This window comes from Nymphaea colorata, chromosome 9 (genome assembly GCF_008831285.2).
Source record: "Nymphaea colorata isolate Beijing-Zhang1983 chromosome 9, ASM883128v2, whole genome shotgun sequence".
NCBI classification, from domain to species: domain Eukaryota; kingdom Viridiplantae; phylum Streptophyta; class Magnoliopsida; order Nymphaeales; family Nymphaeaceae; genus Nymphaea; species Nymphaea colorata.
Window position 1 is genome coordinate 19,685,353 of NC_045146.1, and position 18,622 is coordinate 19,703,974.

Consider the following 18,622-nt stretch of genomic DNA (forward strand, 5'->3'; position numbering starts at 1 on the left):
GGAGCTATAAACATTATAATTCACTTAGAATCAGTAGTTGGGAGTATTTTCAACAACAACAACAAAAAAACCCAATAATGTCATCTACATGTTTTACCATGTCGTTATTGTGACCTTGCTAAAATGTTCATCTGGCTTGGTTCAATAATGTATATTACTATTAGAGCCATAATAATTAGAGCCATAATAATGTAAAGTTTTCGTGGATTGAAATTATCTTTTATACTAATTCCAATTTTTTTTTATATGAAGAAATAATAATTTTTTTATTTAAATATCGACTGATACGAGTCGGTATAGTCCTACTTCAATATAGACTCGTATCGGCCACTATCTAGAAAGGACCGTTTTCGCCAATATATTTGTAGGCCCATGTCTTTTTTCTCATCCGACGGCCCGATACGATACTTGTTGGTATCGGTCACTGTGAAATGATACTGACAACATTAATTTGGACCAAGAGAGGAAACCATAGGGAGGCCGATACGGGAAACAGTAGTGGAAGAGGGCATGGCCGTCCGCCACAGATGCTTAGCCTAGGGATGTAAATGAATCGGGTTCGAGATGAAGAACGAAAGCGAATCCGATGCGAGACGCCAAATACATTGAGTCGGGTTAAAACGAAAAATGATGTAATAGAAAAAAAATCTCGAACACCGGATCCGACTCGTTGTCATCCCTATCCCTATTGCGAACCCACCACAAAAACCTTCATCGAAAATCTCGGCGTACGATTCCGTCGACAAATTGTCAGACCAGATCATACATACCATGCTAAAAATACAAAAGTCGGATTGCCCACGAGAAATATTGAGAGATAAAAGAGGTCTTGAAAGGACATTGCCCTCTCTCTCTCTCCCTCCCTTCTCGTTCCCTCTCTCTCTATCTCTAAAACTATGGTGAAGAGTACAAGCATTGTAGTAAATGGAGGTTTGAGCAGGTGGTGACGCAATCTTTGAAAGTAACCATACAATGGCAGCCATGAATGGACGTGTGAAGACTGAAACCGCATACGCAGACTACTGTAACAGGCTCGTCTTCCTAAGCTCCCATCTGCTTCTTATACTTCTCTGCCTTGCTCCTCTTTCCTTACTCCCATGCCTTTCCCTCTCTAGCCTTTTTATTTAAGTATCTTAATTTTCTTTTTACATGGTTATAGCAATTTGGGGTGCGTTCTTGGTTGCCTTTCCTGCGGAATTTTGGGATTTCTTCCTCTGTTTTCGCTTGTGGGACTGGGTGTAAAGTTTTCTGAATTTTCATGATAATTTCTTCTTCGTTTGTGTTCTTCCACAGTTCCATGTTAACTTCTCCTGTTGTTACATTTTTTATCTTTAAGGAGCACTGTTTAGTTGGTTGATTGCATTCTTTTAGTATGTCTGAGGAAAAAAAAAAAGGAATTTATGGATTTATGAATTTGGTGTTCCCCATTGACTGATGCATATAATAAGTGGTTCATGTTTGTTTCATATTGCAAGTTTCAATTCTCCCCCGCTATCTGCTTTGTTGCGTGGGTAAAAGAGAAATGTTCGGTTAAAGAATGTTACCTTTTCTATTTCGAAAGATGTTGGTTGGCCTTTTGTGTTTGTCTTCTGCTATGTATGTATTTCGTTTATGCGCTTGTAGACACAAAGGATGGATTCAGATGATGATTGCACTATAATTATGATTGCAATTTGTACTTTGTGTTGCCATGTGGTATGCTTTTAGCCTCAAAAAATTGGACTGTATCTTCACAAGCAGACTTTTTTCTTTTCCTGTACATATCCATGCTGGTCTGCTTTTTCAATGGGTTTACCTCATCTTTTTGCCTTTCCACTTGATGAAAGTGCTATCTTTTATGTAAACCTTGTTAGCAACTACTTGCGTTCCTGTTACTTTTCTCCCCTTGTAGAAGGCTTTCTTGTCTGGAAACTTTATCTCTTTACTTCTCATGCTGCCATACCCACAGTAAAGTAACCTCTCTCTCTCTCTCTCTCGCTTACGCACACACCACATGCATGCATAAACTACATACATGTAGTCATGTATTCTGCAGCTTTAGTTCGCTTGTCTATTTGCCTCTCTTTCTCTCCCCCTCTGAAACTTAAGCTTCGCCTGGCTTCCTGTTTCACTCTCTTCGTTAGACCTTTATTTCACGTTTCAGTGTTTTGAGGTTGTTTTTTTCTTCTGAGATCTACCTGACATGCACAGCTAACTTTGTATATCATCTGGAATATGAGAAATTCTCACGAGTCTTCCCAGTTATTCTGGCATATATTTTGTTGCATGATATTTGATATAGACCTGATCTTATCCTTCATATATTTCTAGCTGCATCCTTTGTTTCACAAATTCCTTGTGGTTCCTTCTACTGCTGTCTCAGCCCAATTTCTCAAACTCTCCTCTTTTGATTAGTTAGCTTCTTTGGGCTGTAAAATTCGTTTATATTTCTCATTTTTTGGCACTTTCAGGTGTAATTTCTGTACTGCAGCTTTGCTTTCTATTTGAGCACTTATCTTCAAAGTTCTTGGAGACGTATTCAGCATGCAGAGTGAAAGGACAGGGGATTTCATGTTTGTGAAGGTGAACATGGACGGAGTTCCGATAGGCAGAAAAATTGATCTGAATGTCTATAGTGATTATGATCAGTTGGCTCGCGTCGTTGAGGACATGTTTAAGAAATTTATTGCAGGTTTTAAAATTTCTCTCTAGCTTTGGTCTATTCTCTGATGTTTCTTTCCCTGTGACTCTCTCTCTCTCTCTCTCTTTCTCTCTTGCGTTTCTGAAATCCATTGGTTGGGCATGTTTCAGCGCGTAGAACTGGTGAGAAATCGACTGCTTTGACTGAGTCTAACACTCCTGAGCTTCTGAGGAGAGAAGCCGATTATGTTCTTGCATATGAAGACAATGATGGGGATAAGATGCTGGTTGGGGATGTTCCTTGGGAGTAAGTCTTGTTTTTGAATCCTCCAGCTCCTATTGGAATTAGGAAATTCTTGCTCATGCTGATAATAATGTACCTCATGCCTCTTACAGAATATTCATGGCTACAGTCAAGCGGCTGCGGATTATAAGGGGCTCAGATGCTTATGAACTTGGTAGTGTTTATTAAGACCCCTTCTTTCTGATTTGGGATTTTCTAATGCGTAACCATAGCCTGTTTGGTTCACTAAAAGCTGAATTTGCACTTCTCTACTCGTGGTCGAACAGTGTATGACCAAGTTTAGGCACAGAATTTTCTTGAACTAGTTGGTTTCCTTGACATGGTCCATTATAAGTTATGATGTAACATTCTCTCTCTCTCTCTCTCTCTCTCTGTGTATCATCATGCTGCAGGCATGACATAAAAACTTAGACTGGGATTCCGCATCTTTAATGGGAGACTTATTATTTGTTTTGTACTTCTACTAATTTAAAGGCTTCTTGCTTTGATTTTTGACCGCGCTTGCCCTGGAACTGTTTCATGGATGCAGCTGCTCCAAGAATGGATGAAGTCTCAGATATATGATTGATCTATGATGGGAACGGAGATAATTAGCATCTGGTTATTTTCCCCAACAATGATTAAAGAAGTGAATGTTTTTCCAGTTTTAATGATTGCTCGAACGAGGAGCACACTGATGTACTTGGCAGTTGCATTCCCACAACGTTAGCCTTCTTCAGTAGAGCCTGTTGTAGAACCACAAAGCGCTATAAATCATTACCGCAGTTGTACTGCTCATGCTTGAATGATTATCAAATCCTTTTCCACGCCTTGACCCTCTCTTCATAGCACACGTTTTCAGATAAAATAAAATCATGGTTGCACAATTTAATTTCTTCCCTTGAAAATTCTAATCACAAAAGGGGCATGTTATATAGAATTTTTCATAAATAAGAGGCATCCTTTGTCTGATGGTTTATAAAATTGCAGTTACTCTTCTGTTTCAATTCAGTCGACATAAAACTCTTCAGGTATGAGATTTACCTGGGGTTGAAACTTGGTGTCTTCAGTTTTTTCATCTCTGGTCCTGGACAACTAAGCTGTTCCCTGACCTAATAACTCGTGAATCTATGAAGATGGATAAGAGCAGCATCAGAACATAAAGGATGCTTTTGGTTGGTTATATGTTTTGATGATTGCAGTGACCATATGAGAAGCATATTATGGATTTAACAGACAATGTGTGAACTGGTTAATTTTCTCTCTGTTTTTTTCCTCTACTTTTTCTTTTGCATATGCATCTCTGCACATACAAATACAGACAGACCTGTGAAAAAAGCCTACAAGTTGTCAAACGAGTTCCCTAAATCAGGTGAAGGGCTCAGCAATTGAAGGAGGTCAAGGGTTAAATACCCATGTTGGAATTTCTTGCGGCAAGCCTAAAACATTGAGAACACTACTGATAGTGTTAAAAATTAAAGTTCCTAGGAGTTTTCACTGGGAGGTAACTGTAACAAAACACAGTAACTCTACATAACCCAGAAACGGTAAATTTCTAATATATCGGAAATTAGTTTTTACTCAAAACAGGTGCGCATGCGCGTAGGTACAGACTCTGTCATTCTAGCGTGTAAGTTCAATACTTTAGCATTCAGCATGTGATCAACTTTAAGTAGACTGAATCATCCAACGCTTGACTGGTGCAACCCTTTGGGTAAATAAAAAATAGGAGTAGATGGTCAGAGGCTACTTGATAGACAACCATGCACTAGATTTTATTTTATTTTACTTTTCCAGGTGTTGGAGGCAATTCTTTGGAAAAAAAGATTAAACTTTCTCACTTGTTGTTCATGTTTGAACATAATAAAATCTTGAAATCCTGCTCAAGGGTATCCCTATGATGATAAGATCAGCACAAATCCTAAGGCACAGATACAAACGCATAAAGAATACCTGTATCTCAAGTGGATGCCCAGTTTTTTTCAAAAAATTGAACTGCAGAGCCACCACCAATGACACATCATACAAAAGCCTTGCAGACAAAAGGACAAGATGGGAGTGAGGAGCATGACAAGAGCAACTCTGTCTTCACTCATGTGCAGCAGAAGAGTCCAAGTAAAAGCACATGCATCCACAAGCCCCAAGTTTAAAAAAGACTTCACTAGACACTGTTGTTAGCTGACTCTCCTTCCCTTTTTATTATTTTTTTAAAATCTTTTTTATTTTTACAGGGGGCCTCATGCAGAGCAATGGGAAGCACAGTTACCAAGAAGATACCCAGGTTTCAATTTGGGTTTTCTCCAAATTCGACCATGACTTATAACCAGTTGACAAATGCATCTTTGCCTTACTGCTGTTGACAAAGACACCGTTTCCTTTTATCTTAAGTGCTTTGTATTAGTCTTGAAGTTAAATTTGGCAACTGAAATTGTTTTTTATTCAATAAAATGACATTAAGCACCCTTTTAAGAAAGCAGAAAAGAATGGATTTATACATATGCCAGTAAAACCTTTTGCTAAGTCATGACTATGTCAAACTACTAATAATGGCTGAGGTAATAAAAGAAGAGCCTTGTCTTAAGAATAAAAATTTCAGGGATGAATTTGTCAATCACAACAAGTCAGAGATAAATGTGTTAATTTTATAGATATTTAGGATGAATTTTGGAAAAAACTTTAATTTTTACTACACTTGCCAACAGGTGAGATTCAAACCATCACCTACTCAACCCTCACCTATTCAACCCCATACCTACATATATGGGTCTCACATGGACAATAAAAATCTGATTTTCAGTTTTTCATTTGTGTGTGCATCTGAGCCTGATATTAGACAACATTGCAACTGATTAGAAGCAAAAATGAAGTTTGAAATTAGTGACCAGGGTTTGGTCTCTAAAAATTTCAGTTTCGAGTTTGAAGCTGAAGTGGAATCTGGAAAGTTTGGACCTGAACTTAGTTCAAACATTTTACTTCTCTAGATTTTACTGGGCAGCACCTTTTTAATTTCCGACTGTATTCCGTGCTCAAAATAAGGACATTTCCGTGCTGAGAAGTTGGCAAATTGTATGGAATAGAATATGGCTTCATGTTGCAGCAGCGCATAGACTTGGAGCAGGGACAGGGACTGTTTGTCCTGTCCATGGTCCATGTTTTGTGATTCTAATTGATCCTTGAGGTAGGGGACAGTACTCCTTTGAAAAATCAGATCCAATCAGTCATCTTTTGTCGAGTTCAACTCGGATAGTACCAAATGTCAGAACCAATTGCATCAGAAAAATCATCTCAAGTGAAATAAAAAAAAAAAGACATCTTTCTACTGATTTTACTTGCATATTTTTACTGTGTTACTCTTGAGAAGGTCAAATTCATGGTAGTAACCCTTGTTTTACATAGATTTAACCATAAAAAAAGAAAAAGTAACTCCTGGGTCCAGTACAATATGCATGTAGTAAATTACACGCAACATGATTTCCCCAGTCAGTCTCTGTTCTTTTATGAAGGCTTGATTCTATATGCTGCATTCAAGGCAAATAGACCTAATGACTGTAAATGAAGAATAAAATCACCTTATGATTGGATACTCTGGCAATATATGGAATATGTGAGATTACATGTAAAATCAATTCCTTTCCCTAAATTTCTAAGCATCACTCAACTAGGAATGTAAATGGTTATGACATGGTTTTTGGGTTTTTGATTTCTTTTAGCTAAAACCAGTTCATCTGGATCTTATTCCCAGTGTATTCTTATTCCAAATCATTGTTACACTCAACATTATCATCTGAAAGACAGGCCTTCTGATCACTGCAAGAAAATTTTGACAAGACTCACCACAATAATGAGTACAAGTCTAGTACTCTGGTTCCATTAAAAAAACAAGATCTCTTCAAGGCATTCCTCCTCCAAATTTACAATTCATTTGTTCTCTCTCTCCCTCCCTCCCTCTCTCTCTCTCTTTGTTACACATATATCAAGACAAAAAAAGAAAAATTGAACAAGTTCTAGAGAAAACTTGGAACTGAACCTCTTTTGAGAGTAGCACCAAATTCCCAGTAGCAGACATCTCAGAGATTTGGAATTGATCAAGAAAAAAACATATGCTTAGAAGTATTCAAAATCAAGGTAAGAAGAATCCTGACCATCAGCAGTAGTGGTCTTACTATTTGCACTACTCTGCCCAATGGGCTTCTTCTCAAGGTTGGGCGCTGCTTCCTTAAGACCAAGAATGCCAAGGTCAATAGGCTCTGGTATCTGTGGGGGCACAGTGCTCCTAACAAGTGCCCAATTCACACCTTCAAAGAAAGGGTGCTGCTTGATCTCTGTGGCACCCCTCCTATAGGCAATGCGCTTTTGTGGGTCTTTAACCAGAAGCCCCCTTATCAGGTCCCTAGCCGCTAGGCTCGCCGTCGGTGAGTCCGGGAACCTCAGGGGCTGACCAACCACATTGAACAATGTGGCTCGGTTCCCGGCGCCCTTGAACGGCGTAGTTCCGTGCAAGAGCTCGTATATGAATATCCCCAGTGTCCACCAATCAACCGCGCTTCCATGGCCCTCCCCACGTATGATCTCCGGCGCCAAGTATTCATGGGTCCCAACAAAGGACATGGACCGGGCGTGGGTGGGCTCGGCCATCAGCTCCGGCAGAGAGCCGCCGGCGAAGAGGCTAACGTCTGACTTCGACTTGCGTGACTTCCTGGGCAGGAGGCGGGGGAAGAAGGCCGACGGCTGGATGCAGCCCGGCACCACGGACTCGCCGTCGAGGATGCCCATGCTGCCGCCGTGGACCGAAGAGGACTTGACCAGGGTTGGGCTGACCGTGCAGCGCAGGGAAAGGTCAAAGTCGGACAGCATAATGTGGCCCTCCTCTCTCACTAGAACATTTTCTGGCTTAAGGTCTCTGTACACAACGCCTAGCATGTGTAAGTACTCCAAAGCCAACAGCACCTCGGTCGCATAGAACCTGGTTCAAGAAGGTCCAAAGCAAACAGGACTCAGCAAAAACAAGCCTTACTTTTGTGCTTGAAGGAGTCTTTAAGCCTCAAAAAGTGTGTGTAGGTGCACGCACACACACTGTTGCGTGGATGACTTTAAGGTGTGTGTGTGTGTAAGGTAAATTTACATAACCAGTTTCAAAATCAGAATAATTTAATGCATTTCTAGCAACTACAATCCAATTATTATGACTCCTCCTTTTCTCTCTACTTATCCAATTATTATAACTTTATGTTGGTACACTCTGGCAACTATCTCCTTTTTCTCTCCATTTAATGCTTAACTGTGAACACGAACTATGGAAAGAGGTATGGTTTGGATTTTGAGTTGCTTGAATTGAAGTTAACCAGATACAGTTTCATACACACACACACACACACAATGGGATGTTCACATTTAGTTACAATATTTTTTTAGCACAAAATTGAGTGGTTTGGTTTTTGTATCTTATCTAAATAGTCTGGTAGTTACCAATTTTTCATATTGTTTGTGTGTGTGTGTGTGAGAGAGAGAGAGAGAGAAAGAGAGAGAGAGAGAGAGAGAGAGAGAGATCACCTTGCTGCCTCCTCACTAAAGTATTTGCTGGGCTGCTTTTGTCTAAGGGTATGAAGGTTTCCTCCACTGCAGTACTCCATGACCAGGCAATAGAACTTGTCTGTCTCAAAGTGTGTGTAGAGTGTGGGAAGAAAGGGATGATCCAGCATGCACAGTATTTCCCTCTCTGTCTGTGCCCTCAGTACCTTGTTCCTGCTCACCAGTGATGCCTTGTCCATGACCTTCATTGCAAACAGCACATTGGTGTCCCTGAGCTCAACCAGGTACACACTTCCTATGTCTCCATACCCTAACCTCTTCAACAGCCTAAAGTGGCTGAGCCCCAAGGGTCCATCCTTGGCCTTGACTAGGTTTATCGCTTCCCAGCGGACATCCTTGCCAGTATGCGGCTTGGTCCATGGGTTGCTTGACATGCCGGCGGTGCCGGTGCCGGTGCTGGTGCCGGCAGCACTGTCATTCATGTCAGCCTGGACATTGCTGGAGCTCACAGAGTTTGATGTGGAACCGGCATCACTAGTTTTCTCCTCACACGTGTTGGCAGTACTCCCCTCCGACGTCCTTGTCGATGCCACCGCAGCGGCGGCAGCAACAGTTGTAGTTGCAGTGGCGGCAAGAGTGGTGGTGGCGGTGATGGTACTAGTGTTGGAGGAGGTGGCTGTGCAGGAGTCACTATTTTCAGCTTCACTTGTCTTTGTGGTTTCAATCAAGTTGTTGGTTGTAGGGCAACCATTTTTGCTAGGCTTTGGCTTGCTGCCCTTTACTAGAGAAGGTGCAATCTTGGCTAGGGCATCCATGGTTCTTCACTGGCAGAACTTAGAGGTTAAAAATTTTCTCTCTTTCCGGAGAAACCACAGAGAATTTTGGACGTGTCATGTTCCGATTTGATCAAAATACGCGACCGCCGAAAATGGAGCTAGAATTTGCCCAAAAAGAGTTTTCTTGACCATGTTCCCTGCATTAAACAAAGTAAATCAAACTTAAAACTTCTATACAGAGTTTTTGAATCCAATGGACCTCCTTGTTATGTGGGTCAGCAAGGAAGTTGGCTGAGAAGCCAAAGCTCATTGCAATGGGAAGCTAGAAATGTTTGAGAGAGAGAGGTCCCTCTTGTATCATTTACAAATTCTTGAAGGGATTCATTCTAATCCTGCATATTTTAAGAAAGGCATCAGGGCTTTTAGAAACATAATAAATTCCATTTGGAACAGCTTAAAATATTGAGGGGGGCATTTGGTTTATCTCAGATCTCAGATCCAAGGATTAGAGATAAAATTCATCCTCTTCCCCCAATTCAGCTTCAAATTTAGGGGGTGTTTGGTTGCTCTGACTTAAAATCCTCGGGATCCAGTCTCAATTCCAATGTTTTGTCAACGAAAAACGTAAACTAAGGATTTCAAGTGCGGATCTTAGGTTTGAACCTTAGTTTGATGAACCATGGACTATAATGCGGATCTTTTACCACATCAGCAAAAGCATCCTGCATCAGAGCTACATAAGATCTATGCATTTCAAATATGAAGGAATCAAATGCCGCCTTAAGGCAATCTCAGTTCCTCATTTTTTATACAGTAGTGAAATCTAATGTTTGTCTACGATAGGGGCCGCTTGATGCATTGAAAATATGGAGTTGGAAAGAAGTTTCCATAAACTTAGTTCAAGAATTGAAGAAATAGACACAAAATCTAGATTTCTAAAACCTCTTTGTGTTTGTTGTACTTGGGTTTATGTTTCATGAATAATTTTCTCAGTTTGATAAGAATGAAAAAAGAAAAAACAAAATAGTTGGATTAAGCATTGCTTGAAAATCAAACGTAAGTTTTTTTCATCCTGAAATTTTTTTTCCACCCATTCAAATGAAATGAAATTTCCAGATAAAAAATTTCTCAAAACCAACCCAACGTTCACTTTTTTCATCCCAAGTTTGATGGGCAGGAAAAATTGTCAAAATTCTAAATTTTATGTACATGGCTACTGGAAATATCTTGCCCATCAAACGGGCTCTATAAGTCCGACATAAAGGGGATTTTCATCAGCCTAGATCTGATCCGAGGCTATCAAACACAATATGAGATTCCAAGGGTATGCTGATTAAGTTTTTCGCAATTTAATATTCTTGATATACATGTCTTGCTTACCATTGAAATCTCCAATATTTTGTTCTTGTTTAGAAGGCCATACTATTATTAAACGAAATTTGGCAGTTTTAAGTCAACCCACATAGACAGACGTGCCATGCCTTCGTCCAGCGGCATCTAATTCTATATTTAACAAATTTGATTCTGTAAATGATTCTTTAGTGCCATGTCTTAGCTTTCAACATTTTTTTAAAACATTTTAAGAATGTCTATCTATTTTTATTCATTTTGATAAAAAATGATCTTCAAGTATTTTTTTTAGCCGAACCCCGATTCACTCAATCAGCGGATCGGCCGATTCACAAATCAGCAGCTCCACAAATTCGGTTTACAGGCTGATTTTTACGATAACGTACATATATATATATATATATATATATATATATATATATATATATATATATATATATATGGAGGAGGGTACTTCTCCGGCCGGTCTTCCGGTAGGGTACCTGGAACTCCTCTCACCTGAGTCCCTGATGGCCCGCAGGATTAAGCTCTTTTTCCTTCGTTTTTCCCATCATTTGGTTGGTTAAATTCAGACATTGAATTATCAAAAACACATTCCGCAGGCGTGCATGCATGCAAGGAAAACTTGTTGGCACTACATTCTTGAACATCTTTGCACGTAGTAAAGTTGTAATACATCTGCACACACACACACACATATATATATAATTTCTTTGTTGATTTTTATTGTGCTTGTTTTAGTGTTCAATGTATGTCATAGTGATGGAGAGAAGTTTGAAAGTGGAATTGCTGGAATCCCAGTTTCGACTGAAATTTTCAAAGTTGTTTTATAAGTTATTTATTAATTGTTGAGCCTCTGACGTGAACTCTTCAATCAAAGGTAATCTATATATTTTCATAACGTTTTTGAAGTTCTCCATTTAGAAAAACGCACCATATTTTCATTTTCTTTCAAGGAAATTATGATATGTCCAGAACATATCATTGTTATTCATGGGTACTTGACGCTTAAATTATGGCATTCAAAGATATGATGCCCGTTCTGCTTCATCCTAAAGGTATAGGTAAATCTGGATCTCCAAGAAACCTAAAATAAAAACAAAAACCATAATTTTCTCTCTCTCATTGTTATATATATATATATATATATATATATATATATATATATATATATATATATATATATATATATATATATATATATATATTTGAATTGGTAGCCGGTAAGTCCTAGACCACTAGGTGGGGAACAAAAACTAGACTACTTAAGTGCACTGTTAAAGGTTTTTTTTTTATTCTAACCTTATAAATATAATATCAATAATATGTTAACGAGAAACATATATTAAGTTAATTATTTTTTTTAATTTGATTGTATTTTTGTAACAAATAAAATTGAACGGCTCACATAATGTCAAAATTTTGTTCATGGATAAAGATCTATTTTTCGCAAAGAACAACTTAAACTAAAGCAAGTTTTATACCAAATTAGTTTTTGTCAACGTACTATGATGGTTTATTTTGTTTAAAATATTTTTTTGGCAAAATTAAAGAGTCTGGATTTTATGTCAGGGATATATATATATATAGGTCTGCTCCTGAGAGGCTAGCCAATGTGGCGAGACCCAAACTTGATGTCTCATTAGAAGCCGGCAGTTAAAAGATGGAAAATTTGTCATCACAAAATTGTAAAAAAAAAAAAAACTTGTATCTCAGCTGAAGAAGATAAAGGATCCCATAAATGTCTGCCCATCTTGGATCCAAAGGATTAAATGAACAATTTAACCAGGATGATCCATTTCAAAACGGCTTCAAATCATATTTCACAGTTCATCAAATTGAATCAAGAAGTTGGCAACTAGTCGACCCCAATGGGCAGGGGCGAAGGCAGGTGTGGGTTGTGGGTTACGTATGGGCAATTGCCCACACGGAGCTAAAGAACTTGATCTGTTTATATTGATACTTTTGAGCAAATTTTTTCATGTATGTATTGATGCGCCTTGAAACTTAAAAAAAAAAATGAAAAGACAGAAAGAACAGAGGAAAAATAAACGCAGAAGTGCTTGAATTGTTGAAAAGGAAGAACAATGTTATATGGAAATTTGAGGCCTGAAATATAATGAAACTGCGAAGCGATTATAAGAGAAAAACTGAAACTGGAATGGAAGGATTGCAGAAACGGAGAAGAAACATCGATGTAAGGTACCTGAAGCAGCAACAGGAAGGCATACACAAAAGTATTAGAAAGCCATGATCGCACGTTGTATAACTTCATCATCTTCCTCTGCAAGGCGTCGGAGAAATGGTCACAGGAAGACGATCCTGTCTAACTATTCCTTTCCCTTACGTATTCATTTCTCAAGCTTCTCTGTGTTCCCATGTCAAGATTTGCACAGAGAGAGAGAGAGAGAGAGAGAATCAAATGAAATAAGAGAAGCAAAGGTTTTGTAAGAGAGAGAGAGAGAGAGAGAGAGAGTCAACAAAACAAATATAGAGGTCCATAACAGGAAATGACAACTATGCCCTTTTGATAATAGAAGTGTGTCCAGAGCGGGTCGGGTCCACCTGTGGATCCAAAGAACGATTTTCTGAACATGGATGCAACCAGGTAGGTCCAGACTGAAAAAAGTCAAGTTCGACCCCTAATCTTTTCGCATGGGCCTACTAAAGTGACTTGGTCCAGTCCTAGTCTAGGTTCAACCTGGAGCCCAAAGGTGCATCTATTCCGAAAAAAAAAAAAAAGGTTCGGATCCGAGCCCAGTGGGGCCTTGCATATTCCAAAGAGAGTTTGCCCATCCCACTTTGGACCCATGGCTTTACCAATCCCATGTGTGCATGGGGTCTCCGGTCCAGCCCTTACAACTTAAACAGGCTGGATCTGGAGCAGAATCTCGACTTCCATGAACCAATGCCTGGATTAGATCCAAATCCAGAAGCCAATGAAGTGAATTTGATCAACTGCCTGGAGGCGTGGGACACAGGAGTCAATAGCAAAAAGTTCATGGGCGTTATGGAGATATTCAGCTATTTTTGGAGAAAAGAAAATAGAAAGCTAATCAATTAGTAAATAAAAAGACAATGAAGTAAAAGAATTTAAAGGGAAAAGTTGAATTGTGGTTCACCGGCTTCCAACTGGGATGAGAACCGGACAGGCTTCCGCCTCACCAGGGGGTACGCTTCTTGTCCGGATCAGACATGGACCGGGTTAGAAGTTGACTTGGTATTCAGGGTCCAGATCTTGCCACATCGGCATCTGCTCCATCATGCATGACCAAATGGTTACTGGAAAATAGGAATCCAACAGAGGATTTACTGTTTGTGGCTCAACTGCTTTAGGGATGTAGACACATTGGACCGGGTCTGGATCCATATGTCTAAAACCCGGGTTTATTATATTAAACCGGGTCGCTTTCAGCTTTCCTGTGTGGTTTAAGAATTTGTTTGGCAAATGGAACAGAGTTTTTCAATGCGTTTCATGAATCAACTCTCAATGTTTGGACTATATTCATGAAACAGATACATATTGTTATGTTTGCTAAACGAATTCGCATGGGTTATTTGACATTAAGAACACTATGTGAGTGTCGTAGGGATATGTTCAAAAATTAGGAAAGATTCATGGAAAACACTAGAACAATGTGACATACATTGTATAATTTAGCATGGTATGCCATGGTGAAATCTGTATAATGCAGTTCTTGGGAGGTTGAATCTATTTAGGGTAGGTATCTTGGTACAAGTGGAAACATGCACTGCCACTGGAAAATGTAATGGATCTCTTGAACAGATCCTGCATTTAACTTGGCTAGCTATTTGTGGTGCATGTGAAGGTGTGTTTGAATTGCAGAATATCCCATTCACATAAGAGAGAGAGAGAGAGAGAGAGAAGGATTTTCTACTTGTCTAATTGAATTTCATTTGATGAACAGATTTCTTAATTTGGTTCCTTGTTTTAACTTGTCTAAATAAATTTGAATTGGTAAACAGGGTTCTTTGGTTTCTTGTTACTTTGATAGGCAAAGTCAGATGGTCACGAGAGGCTTCAAGAAACTAAGTATACGCTGCTTGTGTTGGAGCGGTAGAATCAGGCAAGATGACTAAAGATTTGGCTCTTGTCATCCATGGACTCAAGTGAACATCTGAGAATTTCATCATTCTTGCTTCTCCTCAAGTTATTTAAAGATCTGTAGAGCAGGTCTGACAGGAATTTCTCAAAAGTCGAATATTCAGAGCAAGTCTTTCTAGTCACGAGTTCAAAACCCACAAGTTGCACACTTTCGTACAAGATTGAAGCGAGTCTTCTCACTTTCTCTGGTTTCAAGCTAATTATAAACCTTGGAGTTCATAGGATCAGGCTGCTGTTGCTGCTTATGCACTGACTTTTTATTTTTCTGTCAATTATTTGTATCTGTCACTTCACTTGAACTAAGAATAGAAACGAAGAAATGATCTGTGCTTCCTTTTGTTTATTAGTTCATGTTTCTACAAAACCTATGTTGGGCAGTTCTTAGTTGTATTTTCCTTCTTCTCCTCCTTTAAGACGGTTAGTTCATATTGTGCTGCAGTAATTTTGTTCCTTTTCTTTTTCTTTCTTACAAGATCTATATGTCATATGGGGTTGGACGACCTGATCTTTCAACCATTCCAGCAAAGAGAGACAAGAATTTCAATCTTTTATTATTATGTGATTACTATATATCAAGATCAAAATAGGTGGCTTGGCTAATTGATATTAAACTCCAAATTTGTCTCCAAACAAATTATTATATATATATATATATATATATATATATATATATATATATGTCACTACTACTACTATTATTTTAGATTGTCTTGTGGTATCACAAGATGCGAGTCGTTTGACAATAGAAAACATAAAGACACTGTTTCATAAATCTGCCACAAAAACCAAGGCATATTCATCAAACAATATGTTACAGTGTTTCATTAATCTGCTCCAATTTTAAGTACATTCATTAAACGGTCTGTTGCTGTTCATTTTACCAAACAACTCTTATAAGATTTTGTAAAGTGAGAAAAAGACTGGAGTACCAAGTATATGCTTTCTTTCCCGTAATCTTGATCAACAATGGTCTGATCTTCATCGATCAATCTGTGACTGTTCCCATTACCAAATGACCCCTATAAGATTTTGTAAAGAGAAAAAAAGCTAGGGTATTAATTTCATGTTTTATTTCGTAATCTTGACCACCAACAACGTTTTGATCCAAATTGAGTGCGTTTAGGAGTAACTTAACTTAATATTTAAGTGCTTTGATCAGTAATGGATCTTAGTATGTCATGTCCTTGGACCATATCCATGATTCGAAGTAGAACTAGATCAAGTATAGCATCACTGGATTTGGAACTGGAGCTTTCAAATGTTAAGGATGGATAAATATAGTTCTACAAATAAAACACATAAAAGAATGGGATTCGGTAGTTGAGAGACGGTTCAATGAAAATTGTGCAAACGTTAGCCCGCTTTTCGTTATAACAACCAAAATTGATCGCCCTTTGCGAAAAATTTAAATTTCTAACGTTGCTTCCCTCGGTAAGGTCTCGACTGGAAGAAGGCGACCCTCAGGTCGTGCCGGTTCGTCTTTTCAAATCCCATGGCGTCCCCCAGCCACTGGCATTGCACAGTCTCCTACCGCAGCCCTGCTACCGCCGCCGTCGCCACCGCCGGAAAGCATTCATGGACAGTAACCTCTCCAACCATGACCTTAAGATGTTCTACACAAACGAGAGACGATTGTTCTCCTTGTTAGTTCAAGTACACCACGTTGATCCAACAGTTGCTGCATTTATCATTGCGCTGTGGCTGTTCCTGGAGCATTCCGGCCGGCCAGATGTGACAATCAATATCCTTAGTAGCGATGACTTAAAATGGGTCCGCCTGGTGGTTATGGAGGCAGAAGCAATTGTTGAGTATATTCGAAACCCGGCGGCCCCATTCACTACAGGGCTGGAGATGACGGCTGGCCTTGCGAGAACCCGGATAGTGATTGGCGATTTCGCGGAACGCCGGTCGGAGATCGTGGAATTCATGAATGGTGTGGTCGCCGGCGGCCTCCGAAGGGCGTTCGCCGACATACACATGCTGCCCGACCATGCACTAAGGTACCTGACTGAATTGGTGCCTTTGACCCATCAGCCACAGGCAACTAACGGAACTAATAGCACCGGCACCGGCACCGGTGGTGGCAGCGGTAGTGGTCTCTTCTCCATAGCTCGGGGCCATGGACTGTTTCCATGGACTATACCAACAACAAAGAGCTCCGAAGAGCAACAAACCCTCATGAGCCACGACCGCTTAAGAGGGCGATCTCGGTCGCCTGGTAGGCAGGCTGGTATATCATCGGCATCGCTGCATTTGCCGGCAGAGGTCGACAGATATGGCATCTGGGGAGCGCAAGGTGGAGTTCCGGATACCGCTCCTCTACCAACATCCCATGGTTGGGTCCGGCCCTTCAATCGCCCTATGCACACCGGCATGTATGACCAAGAAGCCGGCGGCTCCTACCAACTGCAACGGTCTCTGCTCCGAACTGCGGGGCAAATCTTGCCGCTACCTCAACCGGTGATTCAACAGCCGTCCATGGCATTTTTGGATCCGGTCCTAGGATGGGTGGTCCTGCCCGTTGGTGCTGGTGCCAGTATGACCAGTCCATTATTCGTACCGCATGGGGTGCTACCGGTGCCGGTGCAAGGGATGGGTCTGCTGCCTGTACCGGAGGAGAACCTGGCGTACCCGAGGGGTGGGAGAGAAGGCCAACAATCTTTGACGCGGCACCGGAGGATGGAGCGGGAGGGAACGGAGTCGGAGGACACTTGGTCGGGGGAGGAAGACGAAGAGGAAGAGGAGCAGACGCAGCAGGAGCAGAGTTCGGACTGTGCGGTCCAGCAGGCTGCTGGCGGCAGGGTGCGGACCCTGTTTGTCACCTTTTCCAGGGGATTTCCGATCGAATCAGAAGTTTTGATGGATCATTTCACTAGGTAATACTAATACTCTCTTATACCAACCATTCATTTGTGTTTGTAGTTGAAGTTCTTAAGATGAAACTTAAAGAAAAGTAACCATCCGAGTGGTAGATTTCTATGCCTTTAAGCATGGAAACGGAATTTTGAGTAGAAACGCACTTCTGATCAATTTATTGTGTATGTTGCAGTGAATATGGAGACATCGTGGAGAGGGTGGTGTCGGAGAGGACGAGGGCAGGGCAGGAGCCGGTGTACGCGAGGATCATCCTCAAGTCCCCCGCCTGCGTCGACCTCGTTCTTCAGGGACAGCCAAAACTCACCATGAAAGTGCAAGGCCGCGACGCTTGGGTCCGCCCATACGTCACCAGGCGCAAGAAGCCGACTTCTAAAGCCCGCCAAGGCCGCCGTCGCCAGGCCAGGAATGACCAAGCCGGCAGCGACGATGCCGCCTGAAGGGAGTTCGAGCTTCTTCAACCGAGAAATTGATCGAGAAGATCAGAGGGAGATGATCAATGTCATTAATGCGGCTTAGTTTAATTTCTGATCGAACAATTTGTTGCTGTGAGTGTGTGCTTGCGCGTGTGAGTTAGTTTCATGAACAATCGCTTTTCCTAGTTTTGTTCTTGTTCTTGTTGCTTGTTTGTGAGGCGACGGCTATGAAGTCGTTGCAGATGAACAATAATTGTTTTACCTCGTTTTGTTCTTGTTATTGTTGTTTGTGAGAGATGAACAATTCACAGTTTTTCCTAGTTTTGTTTCTGTTCTTGTTGTTTGTGAGACGGCCAATATGATGTTGTTGGAGATGAACAATTCATCGTTTTTCCTAGTTCTTGTTCTTGTTGTTTGTGAGACGACCAACATGATGTTGTTGGAGAACAACAATTCATCAATTTCCCTGGAGCTTTATTCTTGTTCTTGTTGTTAGTGAGATGACGGATATGAAGCCGTTGGAGACTTTTTAAGCTTTGCTTGCTATGTCTTCGTGATGATGAATAAAGCTGACCGGTTTATCTTAAATCTGAACAAAGTACGGTCTCTTGGCGTTTGTATCTTGAATTAATTGTTGCTCAGGGGAAAA

At 40.4% G+C, this 18,622-nt stretch overlaps 2 protein-coding genes across 6 annotated transcripts; one reads left to right on the plus strand and one right to left on the minus strand.

Annotated features, from left to right (window-relative positions):
- Positions 1-796: 796 nt before the first annotated feature.
- LOC116261204 (auxin-responsive protein IAA26-like) lies at positions 797-3,729 on the plus strand. 5 transcript variants are annotated; one of them, XM_031639843.2, is made up of 5 exons: positions 797-1,031; positions 2,451-2,671; positions 2,791-2,926; positions 3,016-3,077; positions 3,453-3,729. In XM_031639843.2, the coding sequence occupies exons 2-5, from the start codon at positions 2,524-2,526 to the stop codon at positions 3,485-3,487; spliced, it is 381 nt and encodes a 126-aa protein (XP_031495703.1). In that variant the 5' UTR covers positions 797-1,031; positions 2,451-2,523; the 3' UTR covers positions 3,488-3,729. The 5 variants fall into 5 exon arrangements, with proteins under 5 accessions (XP_031495703.1, XP_031495706.1, XP_031495707.1 ...); XM_031639846.2 differs by having other exon boundaries at positions 1,031-1,168; XM_031639847.2 differs by lacking the exon at positions 797-1,031 and adding an exon at positions 1,096-1,238.
- Positions 3,730-6,751: 3,022 nt separating this feature from the next.
- Positions 6,752-12,993, minus strand: LOC116261203 (serine/threonine-protein kinase RHS3-like). The gene is made up of 3 exons (XM_031639841.2): positions 12,764-12,993; positions 8,453-9,404; positions 6,752-7,865 (listed from the first exon to the last, which is right to left on the minus strand). The coding sequence occupies exons 2-3, from the start codon at positions 9,244-9,246 to the stop codon at positions 7,007-7,009; spliced, it is 1,653 nt and encodes a 550-aa protein (XP_031495701.1). The 5' UTR covers positions 9,247-9,404; positions 12,764-12,993; the 3' UTR covers positions 6,752-7,006.
- Between the last annotated feature and the right edge of the window lie 5,629 nt (positions 12,994-18,622).

Bases quoted from the DNA above. Each gene is read 5' to 3' on its own strand.
- LOC116261203 (XM_031639841.2), bottom strand. From the start codon at position 9,246: ATGGATGCCCTAGCCAAGATTGCACCTTCTCTAGTAAAGGGCAGCAAG. The intron at 7,866-8,452 runs GTGATCTCTCTC...TTCTTGAACCAG, and splicing joins TTTAGTGAGGAGGCAGCAAG to GTTCTATGCGACCGAGGTGC.
- LOC116261204 (XM_031639843.2), top strand. From the start codon at position 2,524: ATGCAGAGTGAAAGGACAGGGGATTTCATGTTTGTGAAGGTGAACATG. The intron at 2,927-3,015 runs GTAAGTCTTGTT...TGCCTCTTACAG, and splicing joins GTTGGGGATGTTCCTTGGGA to AATATTCATGGCTACAGTCA. The intron at 3,078-3,452 runs GTAGTGTTTATT...TCATGGATGCAG, and splicing joins CTCAGATGCTTATGAACTTG to CTGCTCCAAGAATGGATGAA.